The 20986-nt window shown below is 37.8% G+C and overlaps 1 protein-coding gene across 1 annotated transcript in view; it reads left to right on the top strand.

Annotated features, from left to right (window-relative positions):
- SEMA3C (semaphorin 3C) overlaps positions 1 to 20986 on the top strand; it is a 118259-nt gene that overhangs the window by 63431 nt on the left and 33842 nt on the right. The window contains exons 3-9 of the mRNA XM_054631286.2: positions 3012 to 3172; positions 5558 to 5620; positions 6951 to 7070; positions 10850 to 10940; positions 14733 to 14852; positions 16656 to 16798; positions 18786 to 18900. Of these exons, the coding sequence (XP_054487261.1) occupies positions 3012 to 3172; positions 5558 to 5620; positions 6951 to 7070; positions 10850 to 10940; positions 14733 to 14852; positions 16656 to 16798; positions 18786 to 18900 (813 nt within the window). The remainder of the gene's footprint in view (positions 1 to 3011; positions 3173 to 5557; positions 5621 to 6950; positions 7071 to 10849; positions 10941 to 14732; positions 14853 to 16655; positions 16799 to 18785; positions 18901 to 20986) is intronic.

The raw sequence follows: 20986 nt of genomic DNA, 5'->3' as shown, positions 1-20986 counted from the left end.
TCCAAAATTGGCAGTTCAATAATAAACATGATCTGGAAAGAGAATTCACTGCAGCTTTTGTTTCTTCGTTAAAGCAACCTGTCCTCTAAGATCAGATTTCTTACAGTAGGGATCAAGTTGGTATTTGGTTTTGTCCATGAAGAAAGGCAAAATTCACAACTGCTGAAGAAAATCGACAAGCAAAGATTATTTTTGTATCATTAAGGACAAAAGTTACTTGTCTATTGTTTTGTCAAATAAAATTTTTAATATTTAGAGAGCTGTCTGTAGCATCATTCTCTATATAGGTTTTACTGCTTTCAATGTTTGGTTAAATTCTCAAAGCATTGAATAGAATTGCTCTGAATGTCAGTAAATGTCTACTTCATTTTTTGCCAAAAACTTTTGTTTAAGAGCGATGAAAGGGAATGTGAAAGACCATACAGCATCCTTGCAGCCACTGCTTTCTCCAAGCAACAACAACTAAATATTAAATCTTTAAAAAATCTAATTTTCTTGGATGATTGTGTGGTAAATTTTGTTAAATGGAAATAAAATTTGATTCATTATAAATTCCCTCCCTACTTGCTTGAGTAGCCCACAGAGCATAAGAAGCTGTAAACTTCAGCATTAAAAGAAATAAAACTATAAATCAGTGTGAGAGTATTTGTTTCACAGCTTTCCTTCCTCTTATGAATAGTGTTAAGTTTCCATAGTCCAGTAACCTGGCATAAGGTGTTCTTTGCATCAGCAACTTGATGGAGGCAGATTATTTTTCAGGATCCTTGGAAAGAATAAGACCGTTTCAAAGAGGTTAAAATTCCAAGAAAATAATGGACTTTGGTGAATGGAACTTGTGGAAATCTGTTGCTGTCTTTGTCTCTTGTTTGAAAGCAATCATGGTAATGATGATCTGTTACATCAGCCCTGGTGTTCTCATTGTCAACACTGTCAGTCAGTGGGGCAGCCAGGAGGGACATTCTGTTGTGCAATCACTGTGCTCACATTTACCCTGTGCTGGGTGGGAAACCCTCCCAGTTTATCCGTGCTTTCCTGGTGTATCAAATGTGCAGTTAGGAGAAGGTTCAGTTTCACCTCACAGCTGCCAGGTGTTATAATGCCCCTGGAAAAGGGATGGGTGCCTGAGCCTGGTTGTGAGATTTCAGAGGCCAAAGGTACTGGTGTTGATGGCACTGTGCTGGGGAGTCTCCCAGGGGCCTGGGACAATCCTAGCTAAAAGCTTACTGGGAGGAGTTTTTCAAAGTGAAGAAAAACTGTTGATTTCTCAAGCACTAAAAAAAGCCTTCTGGAAGTACTGTGAACAATTTTCATATATACTTAACAAGTTCTTTTCAGTTTTTTAGGCACAGATTGTAAATCTTGATTGTATGTTTATCTTTTGTCAAGGCACAAGATAAATACTACTAGTTTTGGGGTTTTTTTATATTACCATAAATAAGTGCATGTAGGAAACTCAGCTCCTGAAAGCTGTCTCACATCTAAATTAATCAGAACACAAGTACCTTTTAGTAACTGGAGATATTTTTCATCTTCCTATGAAACTAGTTAACAATGATAAAAAATTAATTGGAGTTATGTATCTTATTTATCAATGCAAATTATATTCTGATAAGTGTTATTTCAATCATTAGTTCTCTATTAGAGATGGTATGAATCCTAGGACTTCAACTTTTGCCTGCTATTAAAAATGGCTCTCCAAGTAATTAAAAAAAATTGCTTTCAGCTAAATATGTGTTTTGCAGAAGGTGCATACTTTTGGCACACTTCTTTTGGTGAATTTTTTTAATAGAGCACATATACAGAAATTTTTCTGGTTTGAGAGTTTTGTAAAATATCAATAGCTTCAGACAACTAATTTTGTATGACATTTACTGTTTTCCATAGGGAATGAGTGAGCAAAAAACTTAGCTTTTAAAAAACCTTTAGCAACAGTGACAAGCCATAGTGTCCCAGACAAAGTTTGCAACTGAGAACTGTGGGCTCAGATCTTACATTTATGAATATACATTATAGCAGAGCTCGTTTTCATAAGTACTGTGTATTTTGAATATAAATACACAGTACACAGGGAACACAATTCAATCCCAATATTCATGAAGAAAGAAAGCATAATTATATGTTAAATATTTTAACAAAGACAAATTGATTATTAAGGTTTTATTTTTCCACTCTCAGCTCTTGAGAAATCTCCCTTCTGTAATTACTGAAAAGTAAAACAATCTGACTGGGGGCCAAAATATATTGGCCAAGCAAAGATGGGAAGGCTGAACTTTCTTGAAGGCAGCAAGTAGAACTTATATTGCAGTTGCTTATGCTCTTTCTGTAACAGGCCTCATCCTGCACTGCTGAGATCAAAGGATGTTTTCACTTCACTTTATTGAAAAAAGTTTTATGTAGAAAAATAGAGCTCCTTCTACAGTTCTGTTAGTTTGGTCCAAACCTGTAAACAAACAACTGAATGAACAGACACATTTAGGCTTGACTGAATGATTTTTTTCTTTTAAGTAAGCCATACATGATGATGAAGAACAAAGTAAAACTTGACCTTGAAAATGATAAAAACCTTTTCTTAGTGAAGCCCCCTGTTAGGAAAAGGAGGTAAAATGTTCTTATGTAGTTCTCATTGATCTTGTGGGTTTTCTGCAGTCATAAACTTCAGAATGTATTGAACATATTGATTAATTTAATAAATTATGTTCCTTAAAAGCCAAAGCTGTAAATAATAATATCCATTAAAATAAGAATTAATTAGATGAATGAATAACAGCACTGCCTGATTTTTATGAGCTATGTCTATCTACTTAATGTAGAAAATAATTGTATTCAAACTGGAAAAGAAGCTTTGTTTTACCTCAGCTATTGTATTATTACCTAGTGTTCAATGAGGCTTTTTTCTTCCCTCTCTGGCCCCATTTGTGCTCAAAGATGTCTTTATTTAGAAAGACTTGCAGCTGAGAAGCAAGAAACGTGAGTGAACTGCTTTACTATTGCTACTGTTTTTACTATTTCAGAGCTCCAAGAAACCAAGACCTCTGAGTATCACAGGATATCCCACAGCCCCCTGGATTACAGGATATTATTGATGGATGAAGATCAGGATCGGATCTATGTGGGGAGTAAAGATCATATTCTGTCTCTGAATATTAACAATATAAGCCAAGACCCCCTCAGTGTAAGTTCAAGTTTTATTCTGAGAATCTGAGGTTGCTTTACTCCATGCCTTTCCTTTTAAGACAAAAAAATATAGTATTTGATTATTTTACACAGAAGTCCATGCCCACACCTTATTGAATTTTTAGTCCTTGTTTTATGCATTACATGTTTTATCTGCATTACAATGCAGCTGAAGCTATACACTGTTCCCCAAACACTGTTTAAAACTGACCTATTCACTCATTTTGAAGCAATATTCTGCTTGGCCTGGCCTCACAAGGAAAATCTGTGTGGTTTGACACTTTCCACCTCACTCCAAGATGGTTCAGAGATACACTTTTAGAAGAATCCTCAAGGAAGAATAAGATACACACTATCATTCTCAGGCCATATGGAAAAAAAAACAAGGACAGAGTTGTCCTTAATCTGATACTCCATTTTTTGTGTTTTGTGCTCTGACTCTAATCACTGAACTATTTTCCAATCTCCTGTTATGTCTGTGTCAGCCTTTGCCCTTCAGTTGGGTAGCTGAGACACTTTATTTGGTTTTTTGGGCACCGTGACACCCCCTGTTTTCTGGCTTCTCACTTACTGAGATGGTGTTTTCCAAGGACTTTGTGTTCCCTCACCAAACAGTAGTGGGCAACCTCTGTGTGAAAATAATAATGTTATCAAATGCTTACAGATTCCTTTCTTGTCTCCAAAGCCAGCTGAAATTCAGCCTCTCTGCTTTTGACATGGGTGACCTGCAGTAGTTCTTGTGTGCCCAGAAGCCTGGCTGTTGAGCTATTGCCTGTCTACAGACCTTGTCTTGCCTGTTTTTGTACTGTCACAGCTACTACCCTGCCTGAAGGTGTACCGTAAAAGCCTTGTTCCACCAAATCCATCCAGTCCTTTAATCTGTGGGCTTTATTACTGTACCTCAGAAGGGCTGAGGGGCAGCGATACCCGGCTTGCAGCTGGGAAGATAAATGCCTTTCTTAAGAGACAAGGCTTTTAATGTGTCAGGAGAGAGAGAGGGGCCCTGCCAGAGAGTGATTGAGCACAGTTAAATTAGGCTTTGCTCTGAATCACCCTCTGGACATGCCTGTCCACCTGAATTGATTGTTCAGGGAGCCCAGGGAGGCTCATTCTAACTTACACATTTAAATTACATACTTCTAGTTCTATGGTGTGAATGCATCCTTCCCTCCTCCTAATGGTACCCAAATCTCCTTCGGAAATGGGGCTGCCTTCTAGGGTCTGAAATACCTTCTGTGACCCTTTTGCTAATTTCCATCTCACAGTGAGCCAGCCACCCTGGTCTGGCAGGGGCTGTGCCCCAGCATGGCACTCCCCTCCTGTCCTTGGCAGGTTGGGTTTAATCCTGTGCTGAGTTTGATTAGATAGGAGGGCCTCTGTTACATGAAATATCTTCTACAGTATAAAGCTGTGAGGCATTTCAACAGCTTATATAGGCCTGGAGAATAAAGAATACAAAAAATCAACAGAAAGGAAAAACACACAAAGCTTTCTGGCAGTGAATGTGATCACCCAGTATTAGGCTCAGAATGAATCTCTGCAATTCTACACAGGCTCTGCATTTGTTTATTTAACAACTGATTCACTTTGCAGATCTTATAGATCTGTAGAAATCCCATATACATATACATTCAAATCCACAATTCTACATATATATATATATAGATATATATAGATATGTGTACATATATACACAGAGATCTTTTAATGATGTTGTTTATGTTACCTTGAGGCTAAATGTTATCAGGCTCTGTCACGTACTAGATTTCTGGGGATAAATTTGTAATGGATGTCTTTCCTATTTCAAAATCAAAATAAATAATGGAAGAAGTTCAAAATATTTACACTTTGAGATAAACAGATAATCCTTCAGACATTGAAGTATTTCTTGAAAATCCTTCTGAAAGAAATCAATGTGAAATCTTGAGATTCCAGGTAGGTTTTGTCATAATCTAACCAAAACTTTGATGATAAAATGAAAAATTGTTACAAGAACTCTTCTTTCAATATTTTAGTCTTCTGGTTTCTAGTGTGAATAATTTCTACAAGTTCAGTAAAAGTAAAAAAGTAAAGATGGGCAGTAATTTAGGCAATAGTGGTGGAAAAGGTCTCTTATTTAGAAGAAACAAATCTAAATTGATTAATTTGCCTTAAAAATTTTTAATAAACTTAATATGTATCAGCCAAAGACCTGGCCCTTGATTTTGTTTAGTGCATGCTAAGACAAAGATAGTTTTATTTATCAACAAAAATCCTTTTTTCTTAATAATCAAAGCAGAAATTATATCTAAATATTAATCTACTAATGTATGTTAGGCAGTGAAATTTATTTTTTAAATTATGTAATAAATACATTGCTTGAACAATACTTCTTTCTTTACAGATTTTCTGGCCAGCATCAGCAAACAAGGTTGAAGAGTGCAAAATGGCTGGCAAGGATCCTACAGTAAGTTGTAATCCATGCACTCATACACACAAATTAGGTACTTGGCAATAAAGTAAGAGCACCTTGAGTGCAGCCAAAGCAAAATGAAAGAAGTGTTTGGTTTTCTTTGAAATGCTTTGCAAGCCAATCTATAAAGTGAAATACTGGAAAATCAGGTAATATAAACAGAATGCAGCTCCAGACTCTGACAGATGGGACAAGATACGCAGTGTCCATTTCCTCCCTTTTTTGGTTGTTACTAATCAAACTAGGTAATAGTACTTTTCCAGGTGTGTTCTGGGGTGGTGCTGCACTGCCTGTTGAGCTGCTCTTCACAGTGTGGAAGTTCTTTGGCTGGCTGCACTCCCCAGGAGCACACATTGAGGGTGGGTGGTACCCACTGCCTGCAGTCTGAAAACCCCAGATGTGCACCAGTTTTCAGATGATATTGTATGGTGCTGACTCCTGCTGAACCAAAAATGCGAATGCCTTTAAAAGTAAATAAACCAGTGCAGTCTGCTAAACAAGGATTAACTCTATTGATTTTCATGAAGATGACTGATGGCACAGTTTCCAACCCTGTGCTCATAAAACATATGCAGTTCACAGTGTCTTCGTTGAGGTTTGGATGGTTGAATATGAAAGCAGTTCTGGGATCTGGGTAAGAAAATGTATTCATTAAAAAAATCTGTTTTCAACCTAAAGAGCATTAACACTTGATCACAGTACAAAATGAAAGAGTAAGAAAAAAAAGGGAAGGGAAAAAAAATGTAAATCCAATACTGTGAACTGTGTGGCCCTTAACATTCTGGTTTAATTTTCATGCTGATTTGAAGATGTCACTGTAGGTCTTCCATACAAAGCAACAATTGACTGCAAACCTCAGTTTAAAGTTTTGGAAATAAATTGTTTACACAAATAGCAAAATCTGACGTTTGGACTTGCTTTCTTTTTAATTATCTCCATTTATGTTGAACAAATCAGGGAGAAAAAGAGACTGTTTCAGAGGTGTCCTTAAGGAAATGTACTAAGGTTACGCCTTGGTTTCCTGTAGAGGTCCTGCTTCTTCTCATGCAGGAGAAATATGTGAATGGAAATTGGATTGCTGTGTGGAAGTAGGAGAGCTCTGTGGACTCCTCTGTAACTCATTTGTGGTGCTCAGTCAGAAAGAGCCCAGTTCCCAGAGCAGGCAAAATGATGTGAAAAGAAACAGCTGTCCACATCCAGAGACCAACAAACTCAGTAGCTGTTTTCATGATGCTATTAAAATTCTATGTCATGTTCTCTAGTGTTCCCAACATCTCCTAACACTTGTCCCTGTGGAGTGAATGTTCTCTGTGTTTTCCTGCAGCATGGATGTGGGAACTTTGTACGGGTGATCCAGTCCTACAACCGCACCCACCTGTACGTCTGCGGCAGCGGCGCCTTCAGCCCCGTCTGCGTCTACGTCAACAGGGGACGCAGGTCTGAGGTAACTCTCCTTTCTTTCTGGCCACTCACTTTGTGGTCCACCCTGCTGGTGTGAAGCAAAATCTCAAGGTTTTGAAAATGCAAGAATCAGTAGTCCCAGTAGGGTCCTTCACCGGTGTTAAATAGCGAAGGAGCAAAGGTCCATAGTTTTGTGACCTGATACCAGCTAGAAGCAAAGCCATGATGAAAATCCATGCCTCAAATATGATGGTTGTCCAAAATATTATATATTTGTCCAAGATATGGACAACATTTGTCATATATATATGCGCAATACATGATGGTTGCCCACAGCCGTACCAAATGCTGGGATACATTTGATAGTACTTTTTATTTGACATTGTCTGGTGAATTCATTCCTACCATTTGGTGGAAAAATGCCCAAGAAATACTTGAAAGGAAATAGCCAGTTAGATGAAAAGTAAAATACAAACTTTAATTTTTATAACTTCCATGTGTTACTGGTTCGTTGAAGAAGCTCTTAATTTGGCTGGCTATTCAGGTTAGGTTTGCTGGAATTCAGCTTAACACCATCTAGATGCAATTCCAGTACAGGAACTTTATTTACTGCACAAGTTTTGCCCCACTAGGTGGTGCCCAGATGAAGTTGGTAAGTTTCTCTTTGCTGTAAGATCTTACTTTTTCTAGATAGGTTTCCAATTTTTCTATATTCAGTTTCACTGAGAGTATTTTCAGTACAAGTACCAGATGTTTCAGAAGTATATGGTCCAAGTTTCCTGATTTGAAAGTGAAATGTTTGTTTATCTGCAAATGTAATAGGTAATAAATTAAGCAACCAGAAAGAAAGAGAATGGCACTTAAGCAGGAGGCAGCACCTCAGTAGCTTTTGGGGCAGATTCATGTCTGCAGGCACAGGGGTGTGCAGTATATTTTCCAGAACAATGTGGAAGCAGATGTGTTGGGAAGGAAGATCAGAGTGTGCTACCTGGAGCTTTGCCATGTCAGGGCAGCTTTAAAAGCTGGGCTGGCTTCTCGGGAAGACTCTGAGAAATTCATCACTGATTTAATTGGGAGTGGGATGGGAATTCTGGCTGAGCCCCAAGATTGCTGCAGAGGTTGCCAGGGAGGAGATTAGTCAATGTTCCTCCAGGTCAGTTTGCATGATATGATCTGAGTGACTTTTGGTAGATCCCTACCTGGCTCCAGCATCTTTAACAGAGCATGCACTCACAATCACTGCACTTTCAGTCCTACTAAATTATCTAAAAGTAAAGATTATAGCCTGAATTTAAAAGCAGAAGCAAGCAGAACTAAGTAAGTAAATCCATCCTTCTGGTTTAAAAATTCTTCATTGACTTATTTTGATGTATTATGAAACAGGGATCACCTTTCCCCAGCATTATTCTATTTCTTGAAAAATCATTTAAAACATGAACGGTGATCTCATTTGTCTTTAATTAATGTAATTCTCTTTATCATCTTAAGTACTGGTATTGCAGGCCAGAGAAGTTTGAATCTCATTATTTTAGACTGTTTGTAAATGAGGTTGGGACAGAGGGAAGGGCAGGAAATGACATCTCCAGATGATGCAAGATGTTAAATTTCTTAAATGCAAAGTAAAGATACATGACTTGGAAAAGCAGAAGCAGCTTCACTTAGCCTGTCTGTAGAGCTGCATGCCTATGATCAATTGATTAAATAAACTGCTGTTTCAGACGTCTGCAGTCTGTGAGACACTTGAAATGCTCAAAGCCATTACTGTGCAGGCCAACAATAGCATAACAGTTTAAACCCAAGAATTTCCTTCTGAACTCATTGCATATATCAGTGCATGACTAATTGATAGAGCAGTATGAGGAACTATGTAATGCTGATGGGACCAGTGCAAATTCATTTTTTCCTCTGCTTGTATCATTTCACCTTCTATATGGTACAGTTTTCAATGCACAAAAGGTTGTTTTTGTACGTGCAAAATGAATATTTTAGAAAGCACATCTGTTTTTCTCTAGAAGCTACAAAGTCTAACAGAGCCATATCTAACAATCATAAAAACTGGGCCTGTTTTGCTCTTCTGTCGCCAGGATCCCACATAAGCTCACAAAAAATAGGCATTTATTGATGAGGCAAAATTTTGCCCTTTTTGCTGAAACAGAAGTTATAAAACAATTAATTTTCTTCTTTGGCACACTTAATACTTTGGCCTTTGGTAATTACTCCCTTAGTCACCCAAATATATTCTAATGTCAAAGTAAATGCAAACAGAAGGAAGTGTAATCCCTAAGTGAAATAATTATAGACTAAATGGTAGTTTAATATATATGAAAATCAAGTGTAATCCTGGAGCCAGTTTAGTAGAGGAGTTAATGGGCATTTTAAATTGGTAAATAGTGGTTTAATATAGTAAACATGGATTAGAATCAAGCTGCATATAATCTAGAAGCGAAAAAAAAACAACAAAGAAACCACCCAAGATCACATTAGAAACTTCATACTTATATTTTAACAATGTTTAGAGAGCTTATTACTGAAACAATAGATAAGATCTCTGAGATTAAATTAGGCAAAACAGAAGAGGGGGGAAAGAGAGGGAGCAATCATATGAAAACTTCCTGCTGCAGCTGTGCACTTGAACTTGGTGTAATCTTCAATTTTCTGGTGCCAAATGGCTGCTGAGGGACTTGTGTGGCATCCCCACTCCCCTGTGATTTACATTAACTGTTAAAGGCAACATCAGGAGTTGCTGGCCTTTCTCAAATAACTAATTGTTGGCACCTACCTCACAGAAGCCTTTCTTTGGAATTTTTGTCAGCTACATTTTTCTTTTGAAATGTTTAAGTTTGGTTGTTATTGTTGTTGGGGTTTTTTTCTTGCAATTGTGTCTTTTGGCCTTTTATTGAAGATTGGAAGTTTGTTGTAGGAGCTGAAGAACAAGCTGTTTGGTATACAGTGTGGGGGAGTCAGTGTGTGTTATATCTGCCATTACTGACTGCAGTTTTTAAGGAATGAGCTTGGGCCTGAGTAATTTCTTGCTGAGCACACTGTGCTGGTATTGCTGGGAACCAAGGAGTGAGGAGTTGCACCAAAACGGGCAGATTTTCTAAAGATATTCAGATTGTGTGTATTTTAAGATGTAGTCCAAATTGCTTCTACTTTTCTAAATGTTCAGAAAGTACATGACATATAAAGAAATCCCTGTACCATGATTTCTTAAAAAAATAATCAGGAGATTTCAGGTAAGAGGTATAGATAAATCATCTGTCACTGTGGATTTGGAGCTCTACACATAATCCAAGAGATGGTATTGAGGAAAATAAGTGTCATTTGGGGGATGTTTGGAGGTCTGATAACTCAGTAAAGACCAAATGATTTATGCTACAATCTAATGAAAGTTGTCATAAGAGATTTTTATTTTACATGTATTATTGTTCTAGTAGCTTTATTACAATGTCCTAGACAGTTATAAGTACACCAGTATATTCAGAAAATAAATGATAAATAATTTCAAAACCACAGAAGCAATCTCCATGGATATTATTGCAGAGATCAGCCAACCTATCCTTAACAGAGACAGAAGGAACATTTTTTGGATTCAGTGTCTTGAATTTATAGCAAGAGTCTTGATAATAACCATGTGTCAGTGTTATCTAACAGGATGATGGAATTCTGAATAGAAGAGTTAAACTATCAATAATACAGTGAAAGTGCCCAGTAGAGCACTGTTAATAGAGCATTGCTAATGCTGTGAACAGCCAGGCATAAAAACCAGCTCAGATCTAATGGTTTCTGACATGAGAAGTGACACACAAATCTGCTTTGCAGGAACAAATCTTCAAGATTGACTCCAAGTGTGAATCAGGAAAGGGACGCTGCTCTTTCAACCCTAACGTGAACACAGTGTCTGTTATGATCAGTAAGTAAAGATACCCCAGGCTGCTGGGGTCTAAACCCATATGGTCCTGTGGAGGGTGGCTTGATGGAATGCCCCAAGGGAGCTGGACACAGAATTCAACCTCCCAGGAGCAGCCTTTAGTCTGGCTGATGGGCACAAGGGGTGGGTCCATCCCTGTTTCAAGGCTTGTGTGAAGCTTAAGGTGGGTGGACAAATGAAATGCAGGAATAAGTTATTGAAAGGGGGAGAGAGACACAGGGAACAAAAGGTTCTCCCTTTTCCAGATTACACATTTTTTCCCAGGAATAGTTTCAGCTTTGCATTACCCTGTCTAGCATTTATATTTGAATGGTTTCTGACCTTGTTCATCCTAGACAGCACTTGTGTCTTATTTAATTATTTTTAAAATCCCAGAGTAGCCAGGGAAAGAAAGCCTGAAGACTTCAGATGCTTTAAATTTCATTTTTGTTGTCATCGTTGCTGTAGAGCTGACCAACTATTGTAAAGCTCTTCATTCTTCAATTGGCTTTATACCCAACCAATTTTGCCATTTTCTTCCATCTGAAAGGCCAGAAAGTGAAAAAATAAAGGATTTCTGATGTGCTTGTTGCACACCTATGAGAAAACTCAAAGAGGGAATACGCTTTGTGCAGCCTAAGTCCTCTGTAAAAGATACTTTTCGTTTTTTCAAACAGGAAGAGCTGGAAATATATACTCAGTGTAACCTGACCTTTCACACTTGCTGTGTGTTCACACACTTGTAGTGCCAAAGCCCTGATTTTTCATGTGTCTGCTCCTTGCTGTATTTATGGCTATGAAGGGAAGAGCAGTTGCACAGATTTTTGAGACTTTCTTAGTAAATAAAACTTATTGCACACATGTACTGTGTATTTCACCCAAGGTTTACCAGGGAACAATGTGCCATGTTTCTGCCATTCAGCTTCCTCTGAAATCAATTACATCAATTACATATTGTGTGAGATATTTCCTTTAAAGTCTTGTACATCTTAAGGAAACTGTAATACAGTCTGTCCTACATGGCCTGTTCAAAATATAAATTGGTTTTTGTTTTGTTTGTTTTTTTTTTTTTTGATTCCTGCATATCTATTTAGTACAAAGGATAAGTATATCTATTCACAGAGATATGAACTGAACCCCTATAGAGAACAGGTGAATGCTACCTAGACATCACTCTGAACCTTGGCTGCACTTACACCTTTATCTCAACAGTGATCTAAGGACAGTGTTTACAGACACTCACTATGTAAAGAAAATGTTTGTTCCAAGTCAGTGATAGATGAGTCCTCTGCTACTCATTGCCATTCTGGTATTATTAAGTGAAGTGACTGTTTCCTTTCCTTGTTCTTCTGGATTTTATATAGCAACATTAAAGAACATAGTTTCTGAATTGTTTGAATAGTAAGCTGATCTTTTTCTACAGTAGGTCTATGGCAGCTTTGTTCATCTTAATAGACTTTTTGTTATCTTCCTTGATCTCTGTTATGTGACTGAGACCTTCCCTACAGTTTGACTTATCTTTCATGGCATAGTTCATCTACAAAGTTTAAATTATTCCACCAAGGTCAAATTCCTTTTAAAAAGAGTCCCCAGATTGAGTTTTATACTTTGTGTTGCAAAGTCCAGTCACTTCAAAACCTTAAGCTCTAGTGAATTTGGCCTCAGTATCCATGCCACAAGCATGAACATTTTCTGTCTCAGCCCATGTTGTAATGAAGGGACTGAGCCAATTTACTGTAGTCACCTTTGAGCTTTCTGCAGTAGGAATTCCCTCCCATTGCTTCAGAACATAGTAAATACCACCAGACCAACTAACTCTTCCACAAAAAAATAACCCTTTCTAAATATAGATGCAATTTCTTGACCATTTTGGGCATCACCTGCCTAGAATACAGCAGGAAAGCTGATTCACCCTTCAGAAGAAAGTGGTGCTATAAAAATGAATTTGAACTTTGTACAGTTTGCCGCTGTACAGAGATGCGTTGGCATCAAAGCAATGAAAAAAGTGCTTTGAAGCAGCTTGGCAATACAAGTGTGCAGGATGCATATCTTTCTCCCCACCCAGACTATGAGATATTTATAAAAGCAGACATACCTCATCAATTCACTAATTCCCCCCAGTAACAAAGTGAAGTAGAGTGAATTCATTGTGCTGTGCAGACCAAATACTGTGTGGAATTTAAGGATTTCACCAGAAGGAAGTGGAACTGATGGATCTCCCCTGATACGTGATTAGCAAGCAGACATTAGGAATGCTTAAGACATAAGTAATACTGTTGATATATAATAGGATTAAAATTACATAGTGTAGTCCTGTTCTAAAGTGTGTATGTATGTGTATATGCACAGGACTCTACATAACATTTAGTGAGAACCATAAACCTGATCTCTTTCAGCCAATTTTTTTTATAATAAGAATAAAGTTCTGATGGATTGAGGCAAGGAGGCAAACATACAAAATCACTTATAAATTTGTCCAGATCTAACATCATTCTGTCAATACCTCCTCCAGAAGTAAATGCTTCAGCAACATGCAGCAAATGCATTGCTTAAATCCCCTGTGTAGGAGTCTTGTCATCATGGGGAGAGGTGAGAGCAGAAGAGTGGCTGCTGGATGCCCTGCCAGGGTTCAGTTCAGGCTCCAGTTAGCAGCAGAAAAGCAAAGTCTCCAGGGTTTTGATCCTCTCATGAGTTTCTCAAAAGTCTTCCATGCTGATTATGAACACACACACACACACACACACACACACACACACACACGCACACGCACACAGCATGAAAATAGCCTCAAGTATTTCTGAGCCTGTGACTCTTGCCAGCTTGACCACACTCTCTGGGTAGTCCAGGAGTACAGACAAAAACATCAATCAAGGAACCCAGCTGTACTGGAATGTATTCAGCCACCACTCCCACTCTGAGAGTTAGAGTTTATTTTAGCTACTGTTTTCTACTCTGGGGTTTCATTGTCATTAGTCAGTGGAAATTGCTTGGTTATTCACAGAGTAGAAAATGATAGTATATGTAATTATAATTATATATACATATGTTTATGCACACACACAGACTGAAACAGACACAGATAGAGATCCTGGCTGATGGGCTGAGTTTTAAGCCCTGCACAGGGAGCAGAAGCTCATAGTTAATGTAGGACTTGCATGTCTCATTCTGCTCAAGCATAATGACCCTATACTTAGAACCAAGTACACAACAGGGGACAACTGTTGCTCCATATTACTCTGAGTAAAGTTCAGTGATATGATTGTCTGGCTTCTGCCATGCTGAAGTCAGCTTGAGGCTGCCTGGGGCAGCTATAACAATGCTGCTGGTAAAAATTGGCACTGATCCACTGACTGTAATAGATGTTGTGCCAGTTTACAGCAGCAATAAATTCAACCCAGTCACTTCAACTACTTTTGTAACAAAAAAAAAATAAAAATTCTTTGAAGTGCATACTTAATATATTGAATGTGGTACTTTTTGATAACACTAGCCTTATTCTCCAGTGGTCCTTAGCAGTGCAAATAGGGCAACTAAACCTCCTATCAAGAATGGTTTCTCATGTGTGCAGCTCTGCTGTGGCATTTAATGGTACAGTTCCATAAAGCCTCTAAGAAAAATCTGATTACTCTCATGCATTCTAGTTTGAGTCTTTGTAAATCAGAGAAAACCTCATACCCATGACCCACTATCTGTATAGACTCCCGTGTAAATAAAGAGCTGATGAATTTAAAATAAACTTTTTTTTTTTTTTCCCAAAAGCCATAACACTTCTCCCTCCATTTCAATTCTTTACAGATGAAGAGCTTTTTTCAGGAATGTATATTGATTTCATGGGGACAGATGCAGCCATTTTTCGCAGTCTGACCAGGAGGAATGCAGTGAGGACTGACCAGCACAACTCCAAGTGGCTGAGTGGTGAGATGCCTCTAATTTACTAGAGTGTTAATGGGTGTCACAGAGATTCTGCTTTCCTTTGCTTAAAACAAAGACCTTATCTTTTAAAGAGCTTGACTCTGAACTTAATTTAGGAAGCTGAACCATGCAGAAATGTGTGTAAATGCAAACTGTAGACAATACACAGATGTAGAGGGTTCCCTGCATGAACCAAGCTCCTAGGCCACCCTACCTGAGGGCCTTTTTTTGCATTAAAGCTGAACCAAGCTCTTTGAGGGCAAGTGTATGAAAACCTTTCCAATGGCAACTGAGGGCAGTCTGATTTCTAGAAAAGTGCCTTCCTCTAATGAATCAGATATTGCCTTAAATCAGTGTTTGATTCTAAGCCACCAGCTTCAGTTAATTCAAGGTGATCCATCTCTGAACAGAAGATTCATCACCACTTGCATTCAAAATGTGTGCAGAAGAGTGTCCCACTATCAGAGAAGTCAATGTGGATCATTGCCACTTATTTCAGTGGTAAGGAATTGGATATCTAAACAGAGTAGGAAAACTCATTTCTGAGCGGAATCAAATAACTCTTTGATTCACTGACATCACTGTGAAAATTCTCCTTATCTTTACTGGTAAGAAGACTCCTTCCAATTAAATCAATTTAAATTAAAATGGTAGTCACACCTCTGAGAAGAGGTAGCTATGAAAGGTTATAGAGCAACAGCAGTTACATTTTTTAAAAGCCTTCAGGTATGTTGAAGTAAAGTTACTGTGGTTTTGTCTTGATTTTTTTTGGTGACTTATTACTCCTGTCTGGCTGTGACTACAATGAAATCACAAGATTTCATTCACAAATTAATTTCACTATGAAAGGGAAACTATGTCTGCTCTCTATTTTTTTTTTCTGTTTGTTACACATTCTTACACTTACCTGTGCATCCTAACATGTGCATCCTAAAATGAATTAGAGAAAAAGAAAACTTAAAAATGCCTAATTTCTGGAAAATCTACCTGTTCAAAACAGGTACTTGAAAGTACAATTTATCTCCATGTTCTTTTAGAGCCAAAGTCATGACATTTGTTATATTAATTGAGAATAGACTTATGTGAACAGAAAAATGCTGCAGTTCAAAATGAGTTTCAGACATTCAACCTTTGTATCAGATTGTTTCAAACTTTGTACTGCACTTCAACTGAACAAGCAATCTTGCATGATCATTGAAAAGACAAAGCCTTCATGCAGGGAGAAGGGCCACTTCTTCCTTCAGTCAGAGGAGACATTCTTAGGGCTCCTGCACTGTCCATTGTATGTTTGCTGTTAAGGTTATAAATTATTTGGTTCTCTCCCTAATTCTCCTTTCTAGTGTTTTGCACATACATTGATTATGTTTACTAGCCTCTAAGTCAAGTGCTGCTCAAGCATTTGCCTACCCTCCTTTCCTTTTCTGGGGTGCACAAATTGTTTTCCCCTCCTATTTGTGAACCTTATTTGTTATATTCCTAAGCTCTTCCAGCTTACTTTTATATTTTGTCTCAATGAGACTTTCCTTAGGTGCACCAGATAACACATTGGTTCTTCCTTCTTCCTCAAAGTCTTTGGGTCTCTGCAGTAATCCAATACCATTGCTTCTGGACCGCTCCTCTAAAAATTTGCTGTAAAATAAAAGTTTGAGGAGGCAAGCACATACAGCTGCCAACTTGGAGCCATTTACCTGTTGATATTTGGTATATTCAGCACTTCCTAGAAGCAGTCAGTAAATGTCAAATCATTCGTTGCTTATACTGATACATCCTTTGGTTTCATCCTTTCGGTAAACTTTTTCATTTCAGAGCCTATTTTTGTGGATGCTCATGTTATCCCAGATGGCACTGACCCCAATGATGCCAAAATCTACTTCTTCTTCAAAGAAAGACTCACAGACAACAGCGGCAGCACAAAGCAAATTCATTCCATGATTGCAAGAGTGTGCCCAGTAAGAACTGTTTTGTTTACCAGGTTGCTGGGATAAGCTGCTAGTGTGACATGATAATCTAAAAGACTAAATGTTTGAAATGATCTTGATTTGACAAAATTTCCTGCTTCTGTGTCACCATTCATAATTAAGAAGAGCTGTTACTGAGCTTACAGCTAGGGTCTGAACAGGTTATACATATCTAACCATAAGTGTAAGAATATGGAAATGTAGAGGTTCAGGGATTTGTGTATTTCTCTGACTGAGTCAGAATAGTTACCAGTGTTGAGTTTTCAAACTTGCTGTCCTTAGCACAAATAAAACACACTGTTTTCTTAATAAAAATGAACTTTGGGCACTGAAGGCTTTCACACATACACACTCAAAATAATTAAAGCACATCAGAAATATCAAGCTTTTAAATTGGTGGATTTAACTTTCAAATGCTGTTTTCATTTTTCGACATCTGTTCTTTCAGCTTGCTTGCATTGATGCATGAGCCTAACGTTAAAAATGTGCACAGGAAATTTAAATTCAGGAGTTGTGGCTATTCCTGGGCAATAATTAATTTTTTTCACGGCACTCCTCATTGTCTCTATTTCAGTTTTTTTGTATCTCTAATCAACTGTAGATGAAAAATGATTGAAGCAGCTATTAAGATCTCTGGTGAAATCAATTTTTTTTTAATGAGAGAAAAATTATAAATGCACAATTGCTGCTAGCCTATTCATTCCTTCTTTTGGAATGCTTCAGGAAGTTCATTGTGAATGTTTATACATTCCCTGTCTTTAATTTGGCTTTTCTTTAGAATTTGATGTTTTGTGATTTTGTGGTACCTGGGTGTGAAGGTGTTTGTCCTTCTCTGGCAATATGCTGAGGAATGTGATCTCTTTTATAATCTCCATTCTCTGTACTTTAGTTAAAGTGCCTAAAGGCCTTTTTGGGTGTTTTGCAAGAAGACATTTCACACAATTACTGCTGTATTAGGTTTTCTACTGTTATGATGAAGCCCAAATGATTTTTGAAAGGCCTAAGCCTTTTTAGACTTACACTGAAGCCAGTGGCAGAATCCCAAGGCAAATTAAAAGAAATCTGAGCCAGTCATATTTGTATACTTGTACACATACCATCATATTCATGTATTAACACCTTTAAGACTGCAAAATATATTACCCACTGAAAAGACTCTTAATGAGTCACCCAAAATGTTGGATTACCAACTCCAGCAGCATCAGTGAAACATGCACAGCACTTTATTGAAATCCCATTTCAGCAGCTTCCACATTTTGGTTTTTCTCTTTCCTTGGGTGACATCATGTTACACAGTTTGGAGAACACTGCTCTTATGTAAGGCATTCACCAGCACAGCTGGTCAGGATCTGTCACCTCAGGGCTGCATCACCTGGTTTGGCAGTTACAGTTCCCACCCTGAACCATGGAAAATTGGAAAGATCCATGAGCGAGCTGTGACCAAGCCATCTCTGGACCAAGCTAGCAGGGCTTGCAACAGTGCATAACTAGCTTGAGCCACACTAGCCATCATTTCTGAATACTGTTTAGAGCATCCTCATGTGCTAGTGTGGCTTACTAGGTCAGGTACAGCTATGCTGCTGTCAGGACTACAAGAAACATCCCTGCATAGAACCACGAGACCTTTTAGAGAGAGCATGGACTTTGTCCTGGGTGTCAGTGAGTGATGCAGAGCTCCACTTCCAGTCAACAGCATGCACAAAACTTTTTTGATTTTTTGATGCACAAAAATCTACTGCCCAACCCTCCAATCCTGCTAGCCCAGCAGAGAAGATCCACTCAGAAAACTAGTTCTTGGTTTGTTCTGCATATAGAATGCTTAGATGAGGGGATTTTGCTTAGTCCTATCTATTTTTAATATTAAATTTACCAGATAATTATCTAGATAATGAATTAACCTGAGAAAAATGTGGGAAAGCCCAGTAAAATGTTAGCTGTGTTGTATTTCCTATTTTCTGAAAATAATGTTCCTTTCCAGAATGACACAGGTGGTCAGCGCAGTCTCGTGAACAAGTGGACAACATTCTTGAAAGCAAGACTTGTGTGCTCAGTAATGGACGAAGATGGAACAGAAACATACTTTGATGAATTAGGTATCACAAAAAACATTGCTTAAAATTTCATCTAAATGCTGTGCCTTGTGCATGTTTAATGACTGATTTTCATTCAGTTTCTTTCACTGTTAACAGTGAAATCATAGCACTAGAAGCCAATGACAAAATTCCCCTTGCAGTTTTATGACAGCAAAAACCAGAAATTCTTCGTAAGTCTGTCTGTGTAATTATAAGGTAATTGAGGTAATTAATCTTAACTATGTAAAACAATGATGAATGTAAAGAATTAATTCTTGGAAGGAAACATCTAAGTGACTCTCTTACTGGTTTGCTACTAGCTTGGATTACAATAGAGGGTTTTTAACATCCCTTTGAAACTGTTTCTTATAGCACTGTGTAACACACAGCTTTTCCATAATGCATTTTTTCTATTTTTTGATCACAGGGTAGAGTCCTCAGTTTGGTAATTCAAGATAATGCTAATAAATCCTGTCAGTGGCACCAGCAATAGCACTATCCATAAAAAATATTTTTCAGGAATCATTTAGTCATATAAATCTTTGTTTCAACATGTGAAATACTGTAAATATTTAATGCATACAGCAATCACAAGAGGTTTCTTTTCATTAAGGAATTAATAGATGCATAGCTTGATACCTACATGCCAAACAACATTACGAGAAAGTTTCAAATTCTATGTTTTTCGTGGCTGAAATGCACAAAATCATGGTTCTAAATTCATGTATTGAAGATTTGGTTTGTGCTTTACTATAAATATAAATATAAGCAGCTAATGTGCCCTGCACTGGGTCTGCATCTGGCTCTGATTTTCTCACCGTTGTATCCTCTCTCTTTTCTTGATTATTATTCCTGATTCCCACCATAGCAAATGGGGTTTGGAGTTTTTTTGAGTTTATATATTTATAGCTGCTTGGTGTACTTGCTTTAGTTCAAGGTTTCAGTGGAACCTGACTGGGCCTAGGAGCAGATCCTAACTTGCTCTAGCTCGGAATGTGCAAGGTGCTCCTTGAAGGGCTGATTTTCTGAGGTCTGCAGTGCCTCAGCGCTGCCACAGCAGCTCATCTTTCAGAACTGTGATTTACCAACCCCCTCCTCTTCAACAAAGCAGTAGGATAACTGCTTTCAGGTTCTTGTATGACAATATGTAGGGCCATAGTGAATAGGAGACAATGCTCTCAGCATGGGCTCCCAGCACAATTCCCTAGCAAAGAGGAAGAATACAGTCACAGCTGGAAATTCAGAAAACAGGGAGAGAGCAAACACATGCTTCTGTGTTCATGTATAATTCAGGAGAGTATAACACTTCCAGTTCTGCATGGTGAAGTCTTTTGCTTTTGACACATTGAAAAGAATATTTAAAAAAATTCAGCGGGTTAAATGAAAGAGCCACATGAATTAATGGAAAGCTAAAGAACATATTCTGTGATAAAAAGCTCACACAGTTCAGTCTTTTTTGAGTTGTAAATTAAGTTTAAGAGGTAGCATGATTATAGTGATTAAAAACATTTGTAAGGAGAAACTGTCAGAGATTAAAGTAGTTTTCACTGAAGTGTAAAAAAAAAATCAGCAGATCAGAGGTAATAGTGGGTAAATTCATTTCAGTGAGTAGGTACAGCTTTGCACAGAGCAGTCAATAAATCCCTACACAACAGGAGGCGGGAGTTTTACATCTCTCACAGTCTTTACTGCAGAGCTGTCTGACATTCATATCATGTTGAAAATGCTCTAGTGAGGGCCCTCCAGTGCTTTCTGGACAATAAAACACCTAATTTCCCTGTTTTTGATTACATCCATCTACGGGAATTCTTTGTCTTTAACCTACTGCAACTTTAATGTTTTCCTACTGCTTAACAACCTGCTGAAACAAGATACAGCTGAGAAAAATGTGTGTCATAGATCCTGAATGTATTTGAAAATCTTTGCCTTCTGTCTTCATAAGGCTAGAGGGCATGGAGTTAATTTCCAAATTTGTTTTTGAATGTTTAAATGCTAGATTTATGCATATATGATCTCTTCATGTGGTTGTCTCCTTTTTCCCATTCAAGTCTGAGATAAAACTACTGTTGAGTTTAGATGGAATAAAATCAACAATTAAACTGGAAAA

This window comes from Agelaius phoeniceus, chromosome 5 (assembly GCF_051311805.1).
Source record: "Agelaius phoeniceus isolate bAgePho1 chromosome 5, bAgePho1.hap1, whole genome shotgun sequence".
Taxonomy (NCBI): domain Eukaryota; kingdom Metazoa; phylum Chordata; class Aves; order Passeriformes; family Icteridae; genus Agelaius; species Agelaius phoeniceus.
The sequence above is the reverse complement of the archived record's forward strand: the minus strand, read 5'-3'. Positions and strand labels throughout refer to the sequence as shown.